Source organism: Carcharodon carcharias, chromosome 34 (genome assembly GCF_017639515.1).
Source record: "Carcharodon carcharias isolate sCarCar2 chromosome 34, sCarCar2.pri, whole genome shotgun sequence".
NCBI classification, from domain to species: domain Eukaryota; kingdom Metazoa; phylum Chordata; class Chondrichthyes; order Lamniformes; family Lamnidae; genus Carcharodon; species Carcharodon carcharias.
In genome coordinates, this window is record NC_054500.1 from 12231036 (window position 1) to 12254018 (window position 22983).

General features: G+C 47.8%; 1 protein-coding gene across 1 annotated transcript; it reads left to right on the plus strand.

Moving 5' to 3' along the window:
• Window positions 1-1708: 1708 nt before the first annotated feature.
• On the plus strand, window positions 1709-22306 carry dmac2 (distal membrane arm assembly component 2). The gene is made up of 6 exons (XM_041179337.1): window positions 1709-1807; window positions 6434-6615; window positions 11346-11426; window positions 14347-14486; window positions 17935-18097; window positions 21152-22306. Exons 1-6 carry the CDS (start codon window positions 1757-1759, stop codon window positions 21339-21341), a joined length of 807 nt encoding a protein of 268 aa, XP_041035271.1. The 5' UTR covers window positions 1709-1756; the 3' UTR covers window positions 21342-22306.
• Window positions 22307-22983: the final 677 nt, after the last annotated feature.

Below are 22983 nucleotides of genomic sequence, written 5' to 3' on the forward strand. Positions count from 1 at the left end.
ACATCCTACCACGTCTCTTTGAAAATCAAACACCTCTCCACTTACCTTAAAATGCAAATTTCATACACAAATAACCCACAATAATATTATGAAAAGTATGATCGTTTTGTAACATTCTGCAATTTGTTTTCAGATAGCGTTTCACTTCTGAAGGTGTGATTTAACACCAGGTCATGATGCTGAGGGTCTTGCTCGTGAGACCTTGATTCCATTCCCTGTCTTCATTCGCTCTACTTTATTTCCCATTCCTGATGAGAATATGGTGTAAGGGAGGGTTTTCAGTCTGGAACACACTCTTACCTGGATGGTTCCCTTGTCTGAAACAGTTTAGCTTGTCAGCTCTGTTGAGTCATTAGAAATTGAAGGCACTTAAAGGAAATAAAGGCAGATGAAAATGTTTTGGATCAGTCTGTGACAGTGAAAGTTGACATACAATTTTCCTATAAGAAATGCAGATATAAGTTGTTTACAAATGTGGGGGGTGGGGAGGGGTGTGGTTGTGACCCAAGCGTGACCAAAAATGAGGGAAAGGAGGTTTATAGATGAGAAACAAGATTGCATTTATATAATGCCTTCACAATCTCAGGGTCTTGCAAAGTGTTCTACAACTGACTACAACAATAACTACACAAGTAGTTAATGTCTGAAACCTGGTAGTCAATTTGCACACAGCAAGCTTCCCCACAAAACAGCAGAGATAGTGTCTGGATACTCTGTTTTGGTGATGTATGAGGGATAAATATTGGCCAGGCCACCAGGAGTAACTCTTCTGCTCTTCGAAATAGTGTCACTGGGTCTTCTGCATCCAATCGAAAGGGCACTTGGGGTTTCAGTTTAACGTCTCATTCGAAAGACGACACCTTGGATGTCAGGTGGGTGGACTTTGAGCCCAGAGTGTTTGCCATTTTTTTCCTTGGTCTTCACTCTTGAGGTATCTCAATTAAACCAGCCCTGAGAGAGTTGTTGACCCATGGGTCATGACAAGGAAGGCACAAGCCCTATTTTTATGTGACAAGCTTTTGTGCTTTGCTAAAAATATTTGAAAGGACAACTTCAGAAAGCATTGCACATGCTTGTCGTACTGAGGGTGTGCTGCACTGTCAGAGGTGTCATTTTTTGGATGGGGTGTTATGGTACTGGGGCCCCATCTGCCTGCTCGGGTGGATGTAAAAGATCCCATGGCACTATTTCAAAGCAGAGCAGGTCGGTTATCCCTCAAACGTCACACAAAAAAAAATATCTGGTCATTATCAAATTTCTGTTTGTGGAGCTTGCTGTGCGCAAAGTGGCTGTCACACTTCTTACATAATAAGTGGCTACACTTGGAAAAATTACTTCGCTGGCTGTAAAATGCTTTGGGACATTCTGAAATTGTGAAAGGTGTTATAGAAAGGCAATCTTCGTTTCCTAGTGATAACTCCTTCACAAGAGGAAAGTGTTTACTTGTCAACTGACAAATTGTCAGTACAGGTTGGAGTTGGTCTGGGAGAGTTTAGTGGGACTGTTGCTGAAGGATAACACACCAATAAATAAAGGGCTGCTTATTATTTTACTCTTTTGCAAAAGTTTGAAGAGTTAATCAGAGGGCTAGCCTGCCAATGGTCTAATTCACGCCCTGACTGCTGCTGAGAGCTGAACAATTCAGTCCTCCTGCCGCTAGCGGCGCTACAGTGAATACCTCCTCCCAACACCACTGCCAGTGAGTAAAAGGGCCACTCTTGCGCTGGACGCAGCCTCATTGGCGCGGTGGTGAGGAATGACGGCGGCGGTGCTGGGCCGCTGGGCTGCGCTCTCCTCACGGGGAACGGTAGGGAACCGGCACTGGAACGCGCGCTCTCCCTGGGATAGAGGAGACCCCGTCCGCAGCTTCTGCCCGCGGGGCGATCGCTGCAAAGAGAGTCCGGCCGATCGACAATTCCCGGCTCAGAGACCCAGGCCGCGTCCCAGAGACCCCGCCCCCTGTCCCACAAATCCCGCCCCCTGTCCCACAGATCCCGCCCCCGGCCCCGGCCCCGAGACTCCGCCCCCGTCATACGCACCCCGGCCTAGAGACCCCGCCCCCAGCCCAGAGACCCCGCCCGCGGCTCCGTCACACAGGCCCCAGCCCAGAGACCCCGCCCCCAGCCCAGAGACCCCGCCCCCAGCCCAGAGACCCCGCCCCCGGCTCCGTCACACAGACCCCAGCCCAGAGACAAAAACAAAAATAGCTGGAAAAACTCAGCAGGTCTGACAGCATCTGCAGAGAGGAACACAGTTAACGTTTCGAGTCCGTATGACTCTTCAACAGAACTAAGTAAAAAGAGAAGAGAGGTGAAATATAAGCTGGTTTAAGGGGGTGGGACAGGTAGAGCTGGATAGAGGCCCAGTGATAGGTGGAGATAACCAAAAGATGTTACAGACAAAAGGACAAAGAGGTGTTGAAGGTGGTGATATTATCTAAGGAATGTGCTAATTAGGGGTAGAAAGCAGGACAAGCAAGGTACAGATAGCCCTAGTGGGGATGGGGGGAAGGGATCGAAATAGGCTGAAAGGTAGAGATAAAACAATGGTTGGAAATACATTTAATAATCATGGAAATAGGTGGGAAATGAAAACATCTATATAAATTATTGGAAAAAAGGGGGGGATCGGAAACAGGGTGGGGATGGAGGAGCGATTTCATGAGCTAAAATTGTTGAACTCAATATTCAGTCCGGAAGGCTGTAAAGTGCCTAGTCGGAAGATGAGGTGCGGTTCCTCCAGTTTGCGTTGAGCTTCACCGGAACAATGCACCAGTGCACCGAGGACGGACATGTGGGCATGAGAGCAGGGTGGTGTGTTGAAGTGGCAAGCGACAGGGAGGTCTGGGTCATGCTTGCGGACAGACCGAAGGTGTTCTGCAAAGCGGTCACCCAGTCTGCGTTTGGTCTCTCCAATGTAGAGGAAACCGCATTGGGTGCAACGAATGCAGTAGACTAAGTTGAGGAAAGTGCAAGTGAAATGCTGCTTCACTTGAATGGTGTGTTTGGGCCCTTGGACAGTGAGGAGAGGGGAAGTAAAGAGTCAGGTGTTACACCTTCTGCGGTTGCATGGGAAAGTGCCGTGGGAGGGGGTTGAGGTGTAGGGGGTGATGGAGGAGTGGACCAGGGTGTCCAGGAGGGAACGATCCCTGCGGAATGCCACCGGGGGGGGGTGGGGAGTGTAGGGAAGATGTGTTTGGTTGAGTTGGCGGAAATGGCGGAGGATGATCCTTTGAGGAGGCTGGTGAGGTGATAGGGTCCCCCTTGTCCTCACCTATCACCCCACCAGCCTCCGCATTCAAAGGATCATCCTCTGCCATTTCCGCCAACTCCAGCATGATGCCACCACCGGACTGGGTGACCATTTTGCAGAACACCTTCGGTCTGTCTGCAAGCATTATCCAGACCTCCCTGTCGCTTGCCATTTCAACACTCCACCCTGCTCTCATGCCCACATGTCCGTCCTTGGCTTGCTTCATTGTTCCAGTGAAGCTCAATGCAAACTGGAGGAACAGCACCTCATCTTCCGAATAGGCACTTTACAGCCTTCGGGACTGAATATTGAGTTCAACAATTTTATATCATGAACTCTCTCCTCCATCCCCACCCCCTTTCCGTTTTTTCCCCTTCCTTTCTGTTTTTTCCAATAATTTATATAGATTTTTCATTTCCCACCCATTTCCATTATTTTTAAATGTATTTCCATCCATTGTTTTATCTCTACCTTTTAGCCTATTTCGATCCCTTCCCTCCACCCACCCCCACTAGGGCTATCTGTACCTTGCTCGTCCTGCTTTCTACCCTTAATTAGCACATTCCTTAGATAATATCACCACCTTCAACACCTCTTTGTCCTTTTGTCTGTGACATATTTTGGTTTTCTCCACCTATCACTGGCCCTCTACCTAGCTCTTCTTGTTCCAAACCCCCCCCCCCTCCCCCGTTAAACCAGCTTATATTTCACCCCTTTTCTATTTTTACTTAGTTGTGTTGAAGGGTTATGAGGACTCGAAACGTTAACTGTGTTCCTCTTCACCGATGCTGCCAGACCTGCTGAGTTTTTCCAGATATTTTTGTTTTTGTTTCTGTTTTGGATTTCCAGCATCTGCAGTTCTTTTCTTTTATCCCCATCTCAGAGATCCCGTTCTCGTCACACAGACTCCGTACCCGGCCCAATCACACAGACCCCGGCCCAGAGACCCGGCCCTAGCTCCGTCACACAGACCCCAGCTGAGAGACCCCGCCCTCAGCCCCGGCCCAGAGACCCCGCCGCCGTCAAACACACCCTGGCCTAGAGACCCGCCCCCGGCTCGAGACCCTGCCCCCGGCTCCGTCACACAGACCCCAGCCCAGAGACCCCGCCAACGTCCCACAGAGCCCACCCTTGTCCTGGCCCAGAGACCCCGTCCATGTCCCACAGACCCCGCCCTTGGCCCCGGCCCAGAGACCCAACCCCGTCTCCGTCACACAGACCCCGGCCCAGAGACCCCGTCCCTGTGCCCATCACACAGATAAAAGCAAAAAACTGCGGATGCTGGAAATCCAAAACAAAAATAGAAATAGCTGGAAAAACTCAGCAGGTCTGGCAGCATCTGCGGAGAGGGACACAGCTAACGTTTCGAGTCCATATGACTCTTCAACAGAACTAAGTAAAAATAGAAGAGAGGTGAAATATAAGCTGGTTTAAGGTGGCGGGGGGGGAGGGTAGAGCTGGATAGAGGGCCAGTGATAGGTCTAAAATTGTTGAGCTCAATATTCAGCCCGGAAGGCTGTAAAGTGCCTAGTCGGAAGATGAGGTGCTGTTCCTCCAGTTTGCGTTGAGCTTCACTGGAACATTGCAGCAGACCAAGGACGGACATGTGGGCATGAGAGCAGGGTGAGGTGGTGAAATGGCAAGTGACAGGGATGTCTGGGTCATGCTTGCAGACAGTACCGAAGGTGTTCTGCAAAGCGGTCACCCAGTCTGCGTTTGGTCTCTCCAATGTAGAGGAGACCGCATTGGGAGCAGCGAATGCAGTAGACTAAATTGAGGGAAAGAAGTGTTTGGGCACTTGGACAGTGAGGAGAGGGGAAGTAAAGGGGCAGGTGTTGCACCTTCTGCGGTTGCATGAGAAGGTGCCGTGGGAGGGGATTGGAGTGTAGGAGGTGATGGAGGAGTGGACCAGGGTGTCCTGGAGGGAACGATCCCTACGGAATGCCGCCGGGGGAGTGAAGGGATTATGTGTTTGGTGGTGGCATCATGCTGGAGTTGGTGGTAATGGCGGAGGATGATCCTTTGAATGTGGAGGCTGGTGGGGTGATAAGTGAGGACAAGGGGGACCCTATCCTGTTTCTGGAAGGAAGAGGAAGGTGTGAGGGCAAATGCACGGAAGATGGGCCGGACACAGTTGAGGGCCCTGTCAACCACCATCACACAGACCCCGGCCCAGAGACCCAGCCCCCGGCCCCGTCACACAGACCCCGGCCCAGAGACCCCGTCCCCATCTCCGTCACACTGACCCCGACCCCGTTTCCATCACACAGACCCGGCCCAGAGACTCTGCCCCCCGGCCCTGTCACACAGACCCCGGCTCAGAGACCTGCCCCCAGCCCAGAGACCCAGCCCCCGAGCTTATGGACCCACCATGACCCACAGCCCCGCCCCAGCAATCTGTATTATTGGACAGTGTGGCAGATTGGGCAGTCCCTGTGTTACTGGTCAGCACAGGGGAGGGGGTCAGTCTCTGTGTTCACTGGTCAGTGTGGGGGGAGGAGGTCAGTGTCTGTTAGTTAAAGGTCAGTGTGGCAGAGGGGTCAGCCTCTGTTACTAGTCAGTGTGGAGGAGGGGACACTGACTGTCTCCCACCCCACATTGACCATCAGCACAGAAACTGATCCCTCCCCCACACTAACCTGTAACACACGGACTGCCACACCCCCACTAACCAGTGACACAGAGATTGCCCCCCTTCCCAGAGTGGAGAAGCGGGCAGTCTCTGTTACTGGTCAGTGTGGGGGAGGGGGCAGTCTCTGTTACTGGTCAGTGTGGGGGAGGGGGCAGTCTCTGTTAGGGGTCAGTGTTGGGGTGCGGGCAGTCTCTGTTACTGGTCAGTGTGGGGGACCGGGCAGTCTCTGTTACTGGTCAGTATGGGGGAGCGGGCAGTCTCTGTTTCTGGTCAGTGTGGGGGAGCAGGCAGTCTCTGTTACTGGTCAGTATTGGGGAGCGGGCAGTCTCTGTTACTGGTCAGTATGGGGGAGCGGGCAGTCTCTGTTACTGGTCAGTGTGGGGGAGCGGGCAGTCTCTGTTACTGGTCAGTGTTAGGGAGCAGGCAGTCTCTGTTACTGGTCAGTGTGGGGGAGTGGGCAGTCTCTGTTACTGGTCGGTGTGGGGGAGCGGGCAGTCTCTGTTACTGGTCAGTTCTGATAACGCTGAATAATCTTCTGTTTAATTTTAGGTTGGTGCGTATCAGCTTTTGGTGCCACATGGATGCTGGGCACACAGTGACTCCTCCAAGCTGGCACCAGGTCATTGGGCACAGCGTTGGCTCCTGAAACTTTACGAACGCTTTTTTGACATTGAAAACCTTTTCAACTGGAGCATTGCGTTTCGAAATTGGAACCTGCGGAGGAAAAACGGGTAAGTTCTGTTTGGCTAACAGAAAACAAATGCAAAATACTGCAGACACTGGAAATCCGAAATAAAAGCACAAAATGCTGGGAAAACTCAGCAGTTCAGGTAGCATCTGTGGAGAGAGAAACCGAGTTAGCATTTCAAGTCAATGACCTTTGAGTGAAAGGTCGTCAGCAAGAAAGATTCACTCCGTTTCTCCCTCCACAGACGCTGCCTGAGCCAATCTGTCACAAGTGGTTCCTTGGGGACCCTGTATGGGACCGGTCGTACAAAAAAAGATTTCCATTTCAGGACCGTAGGGTGTCCCAAAGCGCCTTGCAGCCACTTTTTAAGTGTAGTTACTGTTCTAATGTAGGAAATGTGGCAGACAATTTACACAGCAAGATCCCGCAAGCAACGACGTGATACTGACCGGATCACCTGTTGTACTGATGTGGATTGATGGATAAATACGGGCCAGAAACGTGGGGGGGTGGGGGGGGGTGGGGTGGGGGGCGGGGGAAGTCCCTTGCTCTTCTTCGAAATAGTGCTGTGGGATCTTTTACATCCACCTGAGGGGGCAGTTGGAGCCTCGGCTTAACGTCTCATCCAAAAGGCAGCATCTCCGGAAGTGCAGCACTCCCTCAGTACTGCTCTGGGAGCGCCAGCCTGGATTTTGAGCTCAGATCCCTAGAGTGGGGTTTGAAGCCCACCAGCCTTCTGACTATTGGGTTGGAGTTTTCATCACATGACTCGCCCCTACGCTGCAGCCAACACGTCCATCCTTGTGACGTACGGCCTTCCCACGCCAATCGGAAAGCAAAAAGACTCATTACCCAATTGGAGGGTGCTTGACTGTCAGCCAAACAGCCTTTTTTTCCCCCATTTTCAATATTTTTATATCTGGTAAAGAGAAATGTTCAAAGAAAATTTTGAAAAAGACAATCTTTTTTAATGTCCCGATGATTTATCTCCAGGGCTGCACACAGCAGTGTCCTGGAGATCGATCTTCAATTCCTGGATAGTCCAGGCCAATCCTGGAAGGTTGGCAACCCTATCTGACTCAGATGAAAGTGCTGCCCATTAACACTATAATATTTGTTATAATCTACTGTGTATAATCAGTGCCCAAACAGTGGGGTTTGGTAGTATAGTGGTTATTTTACAGGACTAAATCCAGAGAACAAGAGTTCTGGTTGTACCATGGCGATTTTACAGCTGCTTTCCAATAGTGGCTACAATTCGTAAGCGGGCTGTAACAGGCCTTGGGATGTCCTCAAGATTTTGGAAGGCGCAAGTATTTCATTCATTTCAGAAACGCACTGTGCTTTGGAATGGGAGGATGCATTTACATGGTTTGAGAGTTCCCATGGAGTTGTGGGGGTGGGTGTGACAGAGTTTTGATTCTTACCAGAGGTCAGCGTTCAAATGGAAGGCGCCATTTGTTCACCTCACTAGGGCTGTGCTGAGAAGCACAGTCTGTGGACACCCACCACGCACCCTCCTCCCTCCCTACCCCACCCCCCCCAACAACTATGGGCTCTATCTTGTGCTGTAAGAATTCCACGGACTCCCTGTAAAGTGTCACTGCCGTGGTTGATGTGCCGCTGGAGCTGTTAGGTTGCTGATGATGCTGTTGCCAGATGCACCAGCTCTCGCTTCTCTCACTAACAAGCCGAGCGGGAGCATGCTCGCTGAGACTGGATGGTGTCTCCTTGACAACGGAGCAGGCAAATGACCATGAGACACTGGGGCCAAGTGAACAGGTTCCAGTTCTGCGTATCCAGTTCAGGACCTGGGCTGGGGATTCAAGTGTTACTAGAATCATGGAAATTTACAACACAGAAGGAGGCCATTCGGTCCGCTGTGTCTGTGCCAGCCGACAAGTATCCCTCCAGCCTAATCCTACCTTCCAGCCCTTGGCCTGTAGCCTTGTAGGTTTCGGCATTTCAAGTGCACATCCAAGTACTTTTTAAATGTAATTAGGGTTTTTGCCTGTACCTCCCTTTCAGGCACTGATCCTCACCACCCCTTGGGGTGAAAATAATTCCGCTGGAATCCCCTTTAAACCTCCTACCTCTTCCCTAAATCCTCCTGGTTACGGGACCCCCTCAACCAAGGGGAGTAGGGCCTTCCTGTCCACCCTATCTAGACCCCTCATGATTTTATACATTTCAATTAGGTCTCCCTTAGCTGCCTCTGTTCCAAAGAAAACAACCCCAGCCTATCCAATATTTCTTCTTAACTAAAATTCTTCAGTCCAGGCAACATGCTCGTAAATCTCCTCTGTACCCCCTCTCCAGTGCGCCCACACCTTTCCCCGAGTGCGGTGAACAGAACTGTACCCAGTACCCCAAATGCTGCCTAACTAGTGTTTTATATGGTTCGGATGCTGTGATGGCCAATTGGGGTCTGGGAAGAAAGACTCTGTAACCTCCAGGGATCAGCTTTAAATCATCTTTAAATTATCTGTTACAAAGTTTCTGGCTGGGGATGATGGTGATTCCCCCCCCCCCCCCCCCCCCCCACCACCACACTACACCGTACGGTGCTGTCGGCTGTCACGTCTCGGGGTTGGCCCTGGTTGGTGCTGAGCTGCACCGAATGAGGCCCAGGACAATTTGATGTGGACAGAGTCTTAAAAGAGAGAGGTTGGCGGTGGTGGTGATGGGCAAGAGAGAACCTACAAACAAAGCAGCGAAACTGGAGCAAAATCGAAACATAGATGGAGAGCTTTTAGAGAGAGGGGACTCTGTAAGCGCAAGGAGAGAACCACTGTGATTACTGCGCTCAGATTTTGACAGATGGACCAGTAGATTCCAGAGCTTGTTGGTCCTTGGGGACTCTTGAAGTTAACTTTGCAGCCTGTGTGGTATAACAGCCTAACTAAAGTTTTAGGAACAAGAAAGGGGAAACAGAACTTCCATTTATATATAAGATCAGCCATGATCTTATTGAGTGACCGAGCAGGCTCGTAGGGCCTACTCCAGCCCCTAATTCATATGTTCGTACAGCACCTTTCAGGACCCTCAGGCTGTCCCAAAACACTTTACAGACAATGAAAGAAGTTTTGAAGCATACATAGTCACTGTAGGGAACGCAGCAGCCAATCTGTGCACAGCAAGCTCCCATAGAGTGTCGTGGGATAAATGACTGTTTTAGTGATGTTGGGTTGCTGGATAAATATTGACTGGGACACAGGGAAGAACACCCCTGCTCATCCTTGAAATGCTGTTCATGGATCCTTGACCCTACCTGAACCAGTACCTCAGTTTTAATGTCTCATGTCCAAAAGACAAAAACTGCAAAAGGCAATTGGAGTGTAAAGGGTTGAAGCTTCCTGTTATCCAGTGGTATGTTTCCTGATTTATCCAGATCCTGTTTCCGGAAACGCAGTTAATTGTGTGGAGGGTGGAGGAGGGGTGTTATTCAGATTGATGACTATCTAGCTTGCCAGTGCAGAAACAGGCCAGGTCCCTGATGGCTCAGTGAGAACATGCACTGAAACCATGTAGAGGTCAGTGATTCCAGCCCGGTCCGTGCCGTGGTCTCAGCCAGTGCTTGGCTTGAGGTGCTGGCCTCAGTACCGCTGAGTGTCAGCGGTTGCTCTTTGGGTCACACACCTGCCTCAAAGGCAGAAGCGTTAGGGTTCAAACACCACTCCAGAGACTTGAGCATATGGGCTGACACTCACAGTGCTGCCCTGTCAGAAATGGCACCCATTTGAGTGAGATGTTAAACTGAGGCCCTGTCTGCCCCCTCAACTGCTTGTAAAATATCCCAAGGTTTTATTTTGAATACTATCAGATTAGTTCTCCCTGATGTTCTGACTAAGAAGGAGGCTATTTGACCCATCAAGTCTATGCCAGCCCTTTCAAAGAGCAGTCCAGTTAGTTCCACTTCCCTGCTCTTTCCCCCATCCCTGTAACATTTTCTCCTTCACGTGTTTATCCAATTCCGTTTTGAAGGTTACAATTAAATCTGTATCTGCCACTTTAACACGCAGTACATTCCAAATCCTAACCACTCGCGCTGTGGTGGGATTTGAACCTGTGTCCCCAAAGCAATAACCTGCCTCCAGCGACATTACCACTATGCCACTGTCTCCCCATTGGAACATTGTAAGCTAATGATAAACTTTTTGAAAAAGCCCTGGTTAGGCCTCAGCTGGAGTATTGTGTTCAATTCTGGGCACCACCCTTTAGGAAAGATGTCAAGGCCTTGGAGAGGGTGCGGAGGAGATTTACTAAAATGGGACCAGGGATGAGGGATTATGGTTGATGGGCGAGACCGGAGAAGCTCAGATTGTTCTTTTTCGACCAAGGAAGGTTAAGAGGGGATTTAGAAGAGGTGTTCAAAATCATAAATGATTTTAATAGAATAAATAAGAAGATACTGTTTCTAGTGGTGGTGAAATAGACAACCAGAGGACATAGATTGAAGAAAATTGGAAAAGAACCAGAAGTAACATCATGGGATAGTTGTTTGTTTTACACAGTGAGATATTGTGCCCTGGAATGTACTGCCTGAAAACGAGAGGTGGGGGGAAGGAGCGGGAGTGGTGGAAGCAGATTCAAGTCTAATGTTCAAAAGAGAATTGAATAAATAGTTGAATGGAAAGATCTTGTAGGCCTATGGGGAAGGAGCAGGGGAGTGGGATTTATTACCAATGTCACAGGCACGATGGGCCAAATGGCCTCTGTCAGTGAAAGCTCGTGAAAGGCACCGTGTAATTGCAACTTTTCTCTCTGTTACAGATACTATGGATACACCCAGAGAACATATGGCATTTATGTTGCTGCAGCTTACTACATCCTGCAGCAGAGAGGAGCTGTACGGTATGTCATAGTGTATTCCTTCCGGTGCTGTGGGCCATAAATCTGAACGATCGCTGACACATTTTTTTCTTTATTTGTTCACAGGATGTGGGTGACACTTATTGCCCATCCCTAATTGCTCTTGAGAAGGTGGTTGTGATCTACCTACCTTGAACCGCTGCAGTCAGACTTTTTGTAACAGCTTGATACAAGTGAGTGGTGTCTTGCTCGGCCATTTCAGAGGGGCAGTTAAGAGTCAACCACATTGCTGTGGGTCTGGAGTCACATGTAGGCCAGACCAGGTAAGGATGGCAGATTTCCTTCCCTAAAGGACATTCATGAACCTAGCTTTTTATGACATTCAACAATGGTTTCATGGCCACCATTACTGAGACTAGCTTTTAATTCCAGATTTTTAAATTTATTAATTGAATTTAAATTCAACCAGCAGCCCTGGTGGGATTTGAACCTGCATCCCCAGGGCATTAACCTGGGCATCTGTATTTCTGTTCCAGTGATATTACCACACCTATTTGCCTCCCCCTTAATGTAGATGGACATTTCAGATGGATATTATTTAGCATTTACAGCAGAGAAAGAGTCCATTCATTTCAATGGGTCTATGCCAGTATTTGTGCTCCACATGAGCTTTCTCCCTCCTTACTTCATCTCACTCTGTTCGTGTAATCTAATCCATTCTGCCTGATCTATTTATCTAGCTTCTATTTAAATGGATCTATGCTATTCCCCTCACCCACTCCATCTGGTAGGAAATTCCCCATCACTGCCCCATGGGGACATTGTTCGGGTTATACCTGGTTCCCAGATGAATGTTGACCCTGTCCGGAGCTTTGATCCACTTTGACCAAAACTCTGCTCCCCGTGTCCTAACTTGCAGCGAATCCTGTTCGCCTATCACCCCTGTGCTTGCTGGCCAACACAGACTCCAGGTTAAGCAATGGCTCAATTTTAAAATTTTCTTTCTTTGCTTTCAAATCCCCTTGTTGGCCTTTGCACCCTCCCTATCTCCGTAATCTCCCCCAGGCTTACAGCTCTCTGAGATATCTGCATTCACCTAAGCCTGGCCCGTTGAGCAATCCTGATTTAAAGTTTTTTTTTCCCCAAAAAATATATTTAATACATAAAATTTGTAAAAAGTACAGTACGAAACATTTTAACTTGAAAATTACAGAATGTGCCATAAAATTCAACCTGTCTCCATAGTGTTCCAGTCTTAGATGTCTCCATACAGTTTTAATTCTGTTCATATTTACAATATACATTCCATGTCAGGCATACAGAAATGCAAAACATTCCAAATTCAAAAATTACAGAATATACAATAGAATTCAATTTCCCTTCATACAGCATGTTCCTGTCCGAGGTGCCATGCCAATTTTAATTGCTCCACCATTGGCACACTGTGCCTTCAGTTGCCTGGAATACGGCTCTCCACTTCTCTACCTTGCTTTCCTCCTTTAAGACACTCCAGAAGACCTACCCCCTTGACCAAACCTTTGCTCATTTGTCCTAATAGCTCCCTATGTGGCTCAGTCAAATTTTGTTTTATAATGTTCCTGTGAAGTGTCTTGGGACGTTTCGTTATGTTAAAGGCGTTATACAAATACAAGTTGTTGGTGACCAGCTCTTGGACATCTACCTTATGGAGCAAGCCACAGATGACTACTTTGCATTCTGCTGGCTATCAGTAAGACTGCCTATTTTCACCTCTGCGACACTGCCTGACCCCCCCACCCCCTGCCCTGGCTCATCTCCTGCTGAAACTCTCGCCCATGCCTTTGTTACCTCGCGACTTGATTACTCCAAGTTCCATTTTGTACATCTGCGATGCATTGCAAATCCAACAAGTTCATTCCCAATAGTGAAGAAGAAATTTGAAGAGGGTTTTGATGCTTTGCAGCTCTGCATGCGCCGCAGCTGCTCCTGTCACCGGACAGACGTCAGGATCAGCTGCGCGTGTGCCGGCGGCCGCAGTATGGGCCAAGTGTGTACGCACAGCCGTTCCCGATGCCTTTCCAGGCGGCAGCAGGAATTAAGAGTTTTATTCTAAGGCTCCTGGTTGACCTCCCCAAAACCAACCTGTTTGACCAAACTTTTGGCCACCTGCCCTAATACCTCCTGATGTGGTTCGGTGTCATACTTTACTTTATGAAGTGCCTTGAGTTATTTTATAACATTGATGGTGCTATGTAGGGGGAGGCGGTGGTATAGTGGCATTGTGACTGGGCCAATATTCCAGACACTCAGGGTAATGCTGTGGGGGCGTGGGTTTGAATCCCACCATGGCAGATGGTGAAATTTGAGCTCGATTTTAAAAAAAATCTGGAATTAAAAGTCTGATGACGACCATGAAACCATTGCCGATTGTCATAACCCATCTAGTTCATTAATGTCCTTTAGGGAAGGAAATCTGCCGTCCTTACCTAGTCTGGCCTACAGGTGACTCCGGACAGGTTGACTCTTTAAAAAGCAAATTGCTCTCTGAACGTGGACAGTTACGGATGGGCAATAAATGCTGGCAGGAGCTGGAACTGATTCTTAAGCACTCTTGCTCCCCATTTCCGCCATTTTGCTGCCTCTGTCCTTGGCTAAACGCATTTCATCTCCAACATTTTCTCAGTTCTGATGAAAGGTTAAATATAAAACGACCACTCTTGTTTCTCTCTCTGCAGTTGCTTTCAGACCTGCTGAGTATTTCTAGCATTTTCCGTTTGTGTTTCAGATCTCCAGCATCTGCAGTGTTTTGCATTCAAAGAGCCAGGACTATTGGGAGTGCATGGGGCGCTGGGATTAATTTTGGATAGCCCTGGCAATGAGTCGGCACAGATACAATCGGCTCCCTTGTATGTTGTGAATGCCTGTGGTTCACTGTGGCCTTGGCTAAGTCCCAGGCAATGATGCAGACCCGTCTTGTTTGCAGGTTTGCAGGGCAGGAGGAATGGTTCCGGGCAGATGGAAGGGGCAAGTTCAGCTGGGATTTCCTGAATCTCAAAGATGTCCCACTCGAAGCAGTCGATGCCAGCGGCACCTTGATGACCTATGACGGGATGGAGAATTTAGGTGAGGGATGAGTGAAGTTAGCCACATCTATCACTCAAAAGGTTCGCAGCCAAGTTTCTCTCTCCTGTTTCCACTAGAAAAGAAGAAAGACTTGAATTATGTAGCACCTTTCACAACCTTAGGACGTCCCAAAGCACTTTACAGCCAATGAGCCACTTGGAAAGTGTCGTCACTGTTGTTATGTAGGAAAAGTGGCAGCCAATTCACACAAGCTCCCACAAACGGGCCATGTGATAATGACCTGATAATCTGTTTCTGTGACGTTGATTGAAGAATAAATATTGACCCGGACACTGAGCAGACGTCCCCAACTCAACTTCAAAATGGTTTCACTGGACCTTTTGCATCCACCTGAGAGGGCAGATAGCTCCTTGGGTTTCGTGTCTCACCCAAAAAAAGAGCACCAGTGCAGCACTCCCTCAGTACTGCACCAGGAGTATCAGCGTGGGATTTTAAACTCAAGTTTTTGAAGTGGGGGTTGAACCCATAACCTTGTTAATGTAGCAAATGCTGTGACAATTGAGTGCATGCTCTAGTTGGGATTAAGGGCTACTGATACGAATCAGGGAAAGGTTAGGGCACTTATATAAGAACCAGTTTCCACCTGGGAGAGAGAGGAGGCAAAAAGTAGTCCGCATTTATGTGATTACTTATGTAACACTGGGTTTCCTGAATAAACCTATGTTGAAGACTGTCTGTCTCCAGCTTCTTCCTTTGCCAGGCGAATGTTCAGTGACTTAACAAATCTTCTAACACAGGTGAGAGTGCTACCCACGTTAGAATTTGGTCATTTATCTCATTTCTGTTTGTGGGAGCTTTCTCTGCGTAAATTGGCTCCTGCGTTTCCTGCATTACAACAGCAACTACACGTCAAAAAGTACTTCATTGGCTGTAATGTGCCTTGGGGTGCAAACTTGTGAAAGGTGTTATGGTAATACAAGTCTTTTACTCTGCTTTTGGAGTTTCGCAGCCATAGCTATTGGTCATCCAAGTGGTCATGCTTCTTCCTGTGAATGGTGTTGGCGTGGAGAGCATTGCAGCTGAGTTGCATTTTATCTTCGCCTTGACACCCACACTCACCACCAGTAGGGTGGGGGTGAGAAGTAGGCGCATTCTCATTTTGCCCACACTTACCACGGCCACAGGACACAACTGTAACCCTTTTGCTTTGGCTGAGAGCAGTTTTAATTGGCACAGGCCGGGGCTGAATCCTGGATGTTTCCTGGCCTGCCTGGTACTGTGCCACAGCTGGGCCACTCATTATACATGGCAAATCTGCTGACGCGTTTTACCAGATCAGTGATTTTTTTCCAGGCAACCGGGCAGCTCAATTTTAAAATTTTCACCCTTGTTTTCAAATCCTTCCATGGCTTTACCCCCTCTGCAACCTCGTCCAGCCCCATAACCACCCCCCCCACACACACTGCACCAGTCCTGGCCTCTGATCATCCACAAATTCCATTGTTCCACCATTGGCGGCAATTCCTTCAGCTGCCTCTGGATTTCCCTCCCTAAATCTCTCTCTCTCTCTCTCTCTCTCTCGCTCTCTCTCTACCTCTTCCCCTCCTTAAAGATGTTGCTTGCAACCTACCTCTTTGACCAAGTTTTTGGTCACTTGTCCCAGTATCTCCTTTAATGGCTCGGTATCTAATTTTTCTTCGGTAATGCTTCTGTTGGACACCTTGCAATGTTTAACTATGTTAAAAGGTGCTATATAAATGCAAAACTTGTTATGCTCTCAGTCTGTCTCCTATTTCCCCTCCTGACTCACCATAATCTCTCATACTTTATGTTTCTGGTTACAAAGACCAGGAGACACATCACAGGGTTGATGTTGAGGAGATGTTTCCACTAGTGGGGGAATCTTGAACTAGGGGACATAGTTACAGAATAAAGGGGCACTTATTTAAAACTGAGATGCGAAGGAATTTCTTCTCTCAGAGGGTAGTGAATGTCTGGAAGAGGAGGTAGATTGATTTGTGAAATATCAGGGAGTTGAGGGCTATGAGGAGCTGGCACAAAAGAGGAGTTGAGGCCTGGGGCAGATCAGCCATGATCTTATTGAGAGGTGGGGCAGGCTTGAGGGGCTGAATGGCCTACTGCTGCTCCTATTTCTTATGTTCTTATTTTCTAATCAAATTGATGTTCTTAATACTTTGCTCTACACTGGCGGAGGTGCCACATTAGCTCAGTTGCTAGTTCTTTTGTCTCTGAGTCAGATCATCCTGCCCTTTGACCCCATTACAGGCCTTGACCACATGGCATGTGGCTACCCTTTGGCACAACACGGATGGAAAGCCACTGTCCAATCGGATGAGATGTCACATTGAAGGCCTGTTTACCTTTTCAGGTGTTTAGAAAGGATCCTACTCGAGGAGGGGAAGGGGAAGTTCTGCCAGTGCCTTGGCCAACATTCCACCCCTTTGTGGCATGTGCCTCTTTGCCTGGGCTCCATGCCTCCTGCCACTACCCTGTAACTGCAACCTCTGTAAGAACCTGTGACCCTAAAAATTAGATCTCTAGGGTGTTAGATGTGTCTCGTTGGGTAGCCCTCTCGCCTGGGAGCGAGAAGGCTGTGGTTTTCAGATTCCACTCCAGAGAATAGAGCTTGCACCCCAGTCTGACACTGTAGTGCTGCACTGTCAGAGGTGGTGGTTTTTGGAGGTGAAATTAGACTGAGGCCCTGCCTGCCCCCTCGGTTGGATGTAAGTGATCCCATGGCACTACTTTGAAGAAGACCAAAGCTTGGGTGTCCTCATCCAATAGTTGTAAAACGAATATCTGGTCACCTGCACGCTGGTGTGTGTGGGATCTTGCTGTGCACAAATTGGTCAGTCCTATTTCCTATTTTACACTTCGAAAGGACTTCGGTAGCTGTAAAGTGATTTGAGACGTCTTAAGGCTGCGAAATGCGCCATAGAAATCTAAGTCTTTCCTTCCTGATGATCTGGCCACTGTTATTTGTGGGACCTTGCTGTACGCTAATTGGCTGCAGCGTTTCCTACTTTAGAGTAAAGAGGGAGTGGCGTTGTTTCCTGTGGCGGAGGGGCCGATAACTAGAGGACCCAGGTTTAAAGTGGTTGAGTAAAGGGGTGAAATGCAGAAACGTTTTCTTATACAGCAAGTTTGTGGAATCAGGAACGCGCAGCCTGAAAAGCTGGTGGAAGCAGATTCAACAGCAACTTTCAAAAGGGAATTGGATAAATGTTTGAGGGGAAAAAGAAAATAAGAGTGCTGTAGGGAAAGAGCAGAGGAGTGGAATGAACTGAATAATTCCAGCAAAGGTCTGACACAGACACAATGGGATGAATGGCCTTCTTCTGTGCTGTACGATTCTAACAGTGACTACACTTCATTGGCTGTAAAGTGCTTTGGGACATTTGCAGCAATGAAAGAGGATCTATAAATGCAAGTTCTTTCTTTCCCTAATGCCCTTGTGTTTGTTCAGTGTGTTTGAAGGAACTGAAGTATTTGAACCTGAGCAGCTGCCCCTACATCGATGACTGGTGCCTGAGCCGGCTGTATGTGTTTGGAGACTCGCTTGAAGAGTTAGAGCTCTCCGGGTGCCCTCGAGTCACAGAGCGAGGCCTGGTCTCACTGCACCACCTGAAGTAAGTTATGTCAACCAGGGCCACGCACAGCTAATTCGTTTTGGCACAGGATGATTTTACTTTGGTGTTGCCAGGTTTGGCTCAGTGGGCACCCCTCTCACCTCTGAGTCCAGGCTGACCACTGTTAGCGAGTGCCGTGCCGTTAGAGGTGCCGCCTGTCAGCTGGGGCATCTGCCCCCTCAGGTGGGCATGAAAGATCTGGCATGTTGCGAAGCAGATTACAGGAGTTCTCCCCCCACCCCCACTCCACCCCACCCCACCCCATGTCCTGGCTGAAATTTTATTCCTTAGCCAACAGCTGACAAAACAGACCTGGTAATAATCACAGTGCGGTTTGTGGGATCTTGCTGTGCACTCGTTGGCTGCCAAGTTTCCTGCATTGCAACCGTGCAAAAGTAATTTTCAACAGGAGTTGTGAAACCCTTTCATTTTTTCAGCCCAGTTTCAGGTGCAGCTGTTTCAGAAGGAGGGTAGCAATAAAGCAACTGAGGTCAGGGGATTTCAAAACTAATTGTAAAAGTTTCAAACATTAAACTAATATCTGAAATACTTCTTAACCTGCTTCAAACATTTTGGGAAGCCTCCAGTTGCAAAGAGTTCCATCAGCTCAATAAAGATTTTAAGCTTTGTTAAGTTACTTGAATCTTCCTTTCAGTTTATGAGTACAGCCCTGTTTCAGCCCCTTTATGGGATGTTCTCAAAGGACAAACACATCTCTGTTTCCCTCAGTTTGGATGGCTCAGAGCGTCTGATTCATCTTCCTGTCGCAGATGTGGCCAGATGTTTGAGTTCTCTGTCGGCTTACAGGGGTTCAGCCTTGGGGGAGGCAGTGGTAATATCACTGGACTAATAATCCAGAAGCCCAAGCTAATGCTGTGGGGATGTGGATTCAAATCTCACCGCAGCTGCTAGTGGATTTTAAATTCAATTAATAAATCTGAAATATAAATTATCATTGATTGTCGTAAAGATCCATCTGGTTCATTAATGTCCTTTAGGGAAGGAAATCTGCCCTCCTTAGCCACCCTGGCCTACATGTGACTCCAGACCCATGGCAATGTGGCTACCCTCTGAAATGTTCAGTTCAGGGGCAATTAGGGATGGGCAACAGATGTTGGCTTTGTCAGCCACGCCCACATCCCATGAAGGTATAAAGAATGCCTGAAATCCCTGCTCTCTGTGAATCTGCCTGAACCTTTTGACATGACCTTGACCCCACTCATTCTCAGTGATGCTGAATTCACTTTCCATTGCGTGGCCTAAGCTGATTTCACTAGTTTAAGTTGCTGAAACAGCCCTACCCGCACCCATGAATGTAGTCGTGAATTTGTCGAGTATGGTAATATAGGGGTTATAAGCCACAGACTTGAACTAATAATCTAATAAAACATGAGAGTTCAGATCCCTCAACAGCAGTTGGGGTTTTTAACTTCAGTTAATTAAATATTCCTGGAATTAAAAGCCACTGTCTGTAATGGTGAGTAGGAAACTATTGAATTCTGGTTAAAAACCCATCTGGTTCATTAATGTCCTTTAGGGAAGGAAATCTGCCCTCCTTACCTGGTCTGGCCTATATGTGACTCCAGACCCATAGCAATGTGGTTGTCTCTTCTTAACTGCCCTCTGAAATGGCCCTAGCAAGACATCTGGCAGCTCACAACCACCTTCTCAAGGGCAATTAGAGGTGGACAGTAAACCCAGTGATGCCAACATTCTATGAATGAATAAGTTTCAAAAGATGCAAACTAGCCAGGCTGATCTATTTATCAACACAAATTTACTTTGCAAACCTGCACCAAGAAAGAAATGCAAATTTTGACCGACTACCCACGTCTTTGGGGACTGGGGAATAGTACAAGCTTCCTTTCAGGCATCTGGTATTAACTAGACTGTTCATGCCTGGTAATTGGGTCAGGCGAATTTACAACAACAATAACTTGTGTTTATATAGAACCTTTTGTATACTAAATTATCTCAAGATGTTTCACAAGAGTATTATTGATCAAAACTTGTGACTGAGTCACGTAAAGAGATATTGAGAGAGACGACTAAAAGCTTGATCAGAGAGGTAGGTTTTAAACAGTTTTTTAAAGGAGGAAAGAGGGTAGAGCGATGGAGTCTTGAATGATCAACCCCTTCTTCTGGGACTATGACTCTGTGTTTGAGGCTCTCCAGTCAGGGGAAACAGCTTTTCAGCATCTACCCTGTCAACATTTCTTAAGAATTTTGTAGTTTGCAGTGTGATCACCTCATTCTTCTCGGTTCTAAAAACTAGGCCTGTCTACTCAATTGGTCCTCATAAGACAGTCCTCTCAAACCAGGAATCAATCTAACGAATCTTTATTGCACACTCTAAGGCAAGTGTAACTATCCTTAGGTAAGGACATCACATCTATATAGAGTATTCCAGGTGTGGTCTCGCCGAATATATCTGGTATATTTGCAGCAAGACTTCCTTATTCTTATACTCCAGCCCCCTTGCAATAAAGGCTAACATACCATTTGCCTCCTTAATTGTTTTAGTAACCAGCTTTATCCCCCAGTCTTCTCCACTATTTCCCTGAAAGGGTATAATTCACCAAAGGTGTGAGCACCCTTCAAAAGCAATGAGATACATGGCCAGATAATCTGTTTTTCAGTGATATTGAGGGACAAATATTGGCCAAGACACCAGGGAGAACTCCCCTGTTCCTCGAAGGGATCCTTTACATCCACCTGAGAGGACACAAGGGGCCACAGTTTAATATCTCATCTGAAAGACAACACTTCTGATGGTGTAGCACTCCCTCAGCACTGCACTGGGAGTGTCGGCCTGGATTATGTACTCAAGTGTCTGGAGTGGGACTTGAACCCACAATCTTCCAACTCAGAGGTCAGACTGTGTGACCACTAAGACACGGCTGACACTCTAAAACTGCAGAGCCTGCAGTGCTTTGATGACAAGGAGGCATGTGGCATTGCCTGTTCTAAGTAATGACCAATCTTCATCATGCCCTGTGCCTGCTTTACCCTTTGGCTTCTGACGAGTCACTGACCTTTGCCTGTTTTCCACAGGAACTTAAAGCGCCTGGGCCTGTCAGACCTGCCTGTTGTGGACAACCGAGGACTGGTGAGAATTCTGCTGGAAGAGAGCCTGCCACAGTGCAAGATTGTGGGGATTGAGTACGAGGATGGGTTATTGCAGCAGACCCTGCTCAAACAGGACCCTGAACTGAGCACCTCCTCTCTGAAGTCAAGGCAGTGATCGACGTGGCCACACCTTCCTGAACCAACCTGGTTGTACCAAGAGCTCACTTCTGTTTTCTGAGGGATTTCCAACAACTTATAGATCTCCTGCCATTTGCAAACAGCTCCCAGCCCAGTGTCAGTGCTGCCCTTGAATCAGCCACTAGAGGATGGACTCAAGCAGTACGTGGTGACAGTTTAGCTGCCTTCCTCTCTGTTTCTGATAAACCTAATGGTGTGCATTAGCCTGGAAAGGACTTGTGAAATCAGCGTTTGACCGCATTGCACCTTATTGCAACACGGTCCTTACAGAATCGTTTCTGTTTAAAGAAGGCTGTCCCTTCCTGTCAAAACGTTTTTGTCACAATTGAAGCCCAATTGCTCTTTCAAATATCTGAAGAGAAAGTTGATTAAATTTGAAGTTCAAATAGTTTTATTTGTTTGACATTGGTGCCCAGTTTATCACTGGCATCATTGTGGTGGATGTGGGGGAGAGAGTAGGGGGCTGTTTTTAATTATTCATGGAATGGTTCCTAAGGCGCCAAAGGAAGCCATTCGTCCCATCGTGTCTGCGCTGGCCCTCTGAAGGAGCGGTTCACCATGTACTGTTCCCCTCCTTTCACCCCACAGCCCTGCAAATTCATTCTCAGAATCTGAGCGTTGCTGGCAATGGTCAGCATTTGTTGCCCACCCCCTAAGTGCCCTCGATAAAATAATGTTGGGGTTGAACCGCTGCAGGCCTTGTGGTGAAGCTGCACCCACACTGCTGCTAGGGAGGGAGATCCAGGATTCTGACCCAGTGCCGCTGATATCTACAGTAACTTAAAGGAGCAGGAAGCTTTGTTTAAAAATATATACACACACGTGGGTTTTCCATGCCCGTGCGGAGAAATTCATTAGAACAGAAGGAGGCCATTTAGTCCCTCAAACCTGCTTACAATGAGATCATGGCAGATCTGTGATCGCCATATTAAACCACCCCCCACCCCACCCCCTGTGCCCTGGCCCATGTTCCTTAATACTTAATATCTTTGATTAATTTAAAATGAACAATTGATCCAGCATCGATTGCAGTTTGTGGAAGAGAGTTCCGAACTTCTACCACCCTCTGTGTGAAGAAGTGTTTCCTACTTTCACAACCAAAAGGTCTGGCTCTAATTTTTAGATGGTGTCCCCCTGGTCCTACCCTCCCCAATCAGTGGAAATAATTTCTCTATATCCACTCTGCCTGCTCCCCTTAATATCTTGAAAGTTCTGATCAAGTCACCCCTTAACCTTCCAAATTCCAGGGAATGCAAACCTAATTTGTGTAATCTCTCCTTGTAATTTAACCTTTAAGGTTCAGGTATCATTCCCTGGTAAATGTACTCCCTTCAAGGTCAGTATATCCTTCCTAAGGTGTGATGCCTATAACTGCTCCAAGTAACTACAGGTATGGTCTAACCAGAGCTTTGTGTACCTGAAGCATGATTCCTACACCCCACCCCACCTTGTGTTCAAGCCCTCTAGACATAAAAGCCAGCTTTCCATTAGCCTTTTTGATTACTTTCTGTGCTTTTCGATGACATTTTAATGACCTATGCACCAGGACCCCCAATCCACTGACCGTCTTGCCTCTTTTATCTCACCCTTTTTGGGGGACCGCCTGCCCTTTCAGGCGG

Excerpts from the sequence above, each read along its gene's own strand:
- dmac2 (XM_041179337.1), top strand. The coding sequence starts at position 1,757 with ATGACGGCGGCGGTGCTGGGCCGCTGGGCTGCGCTCTCCTCACGGGGA. Across the intron at positions 1,808-6,433 it reads CGCTCTCCTCACGGGGAACG|GTTGGTGCGTATCAGCTTTT; the intron begins GTAGGGAACCGG and ends GTTTAATTTTAG. Across the intron at positions 14,487-17,934 it reads TGACGGGATGGAGAATTTAG|TGTGTTTGAAGGAACTGAAG; the intron begins GTGAGGGATGAG and ends GTGTTTGTTCAG.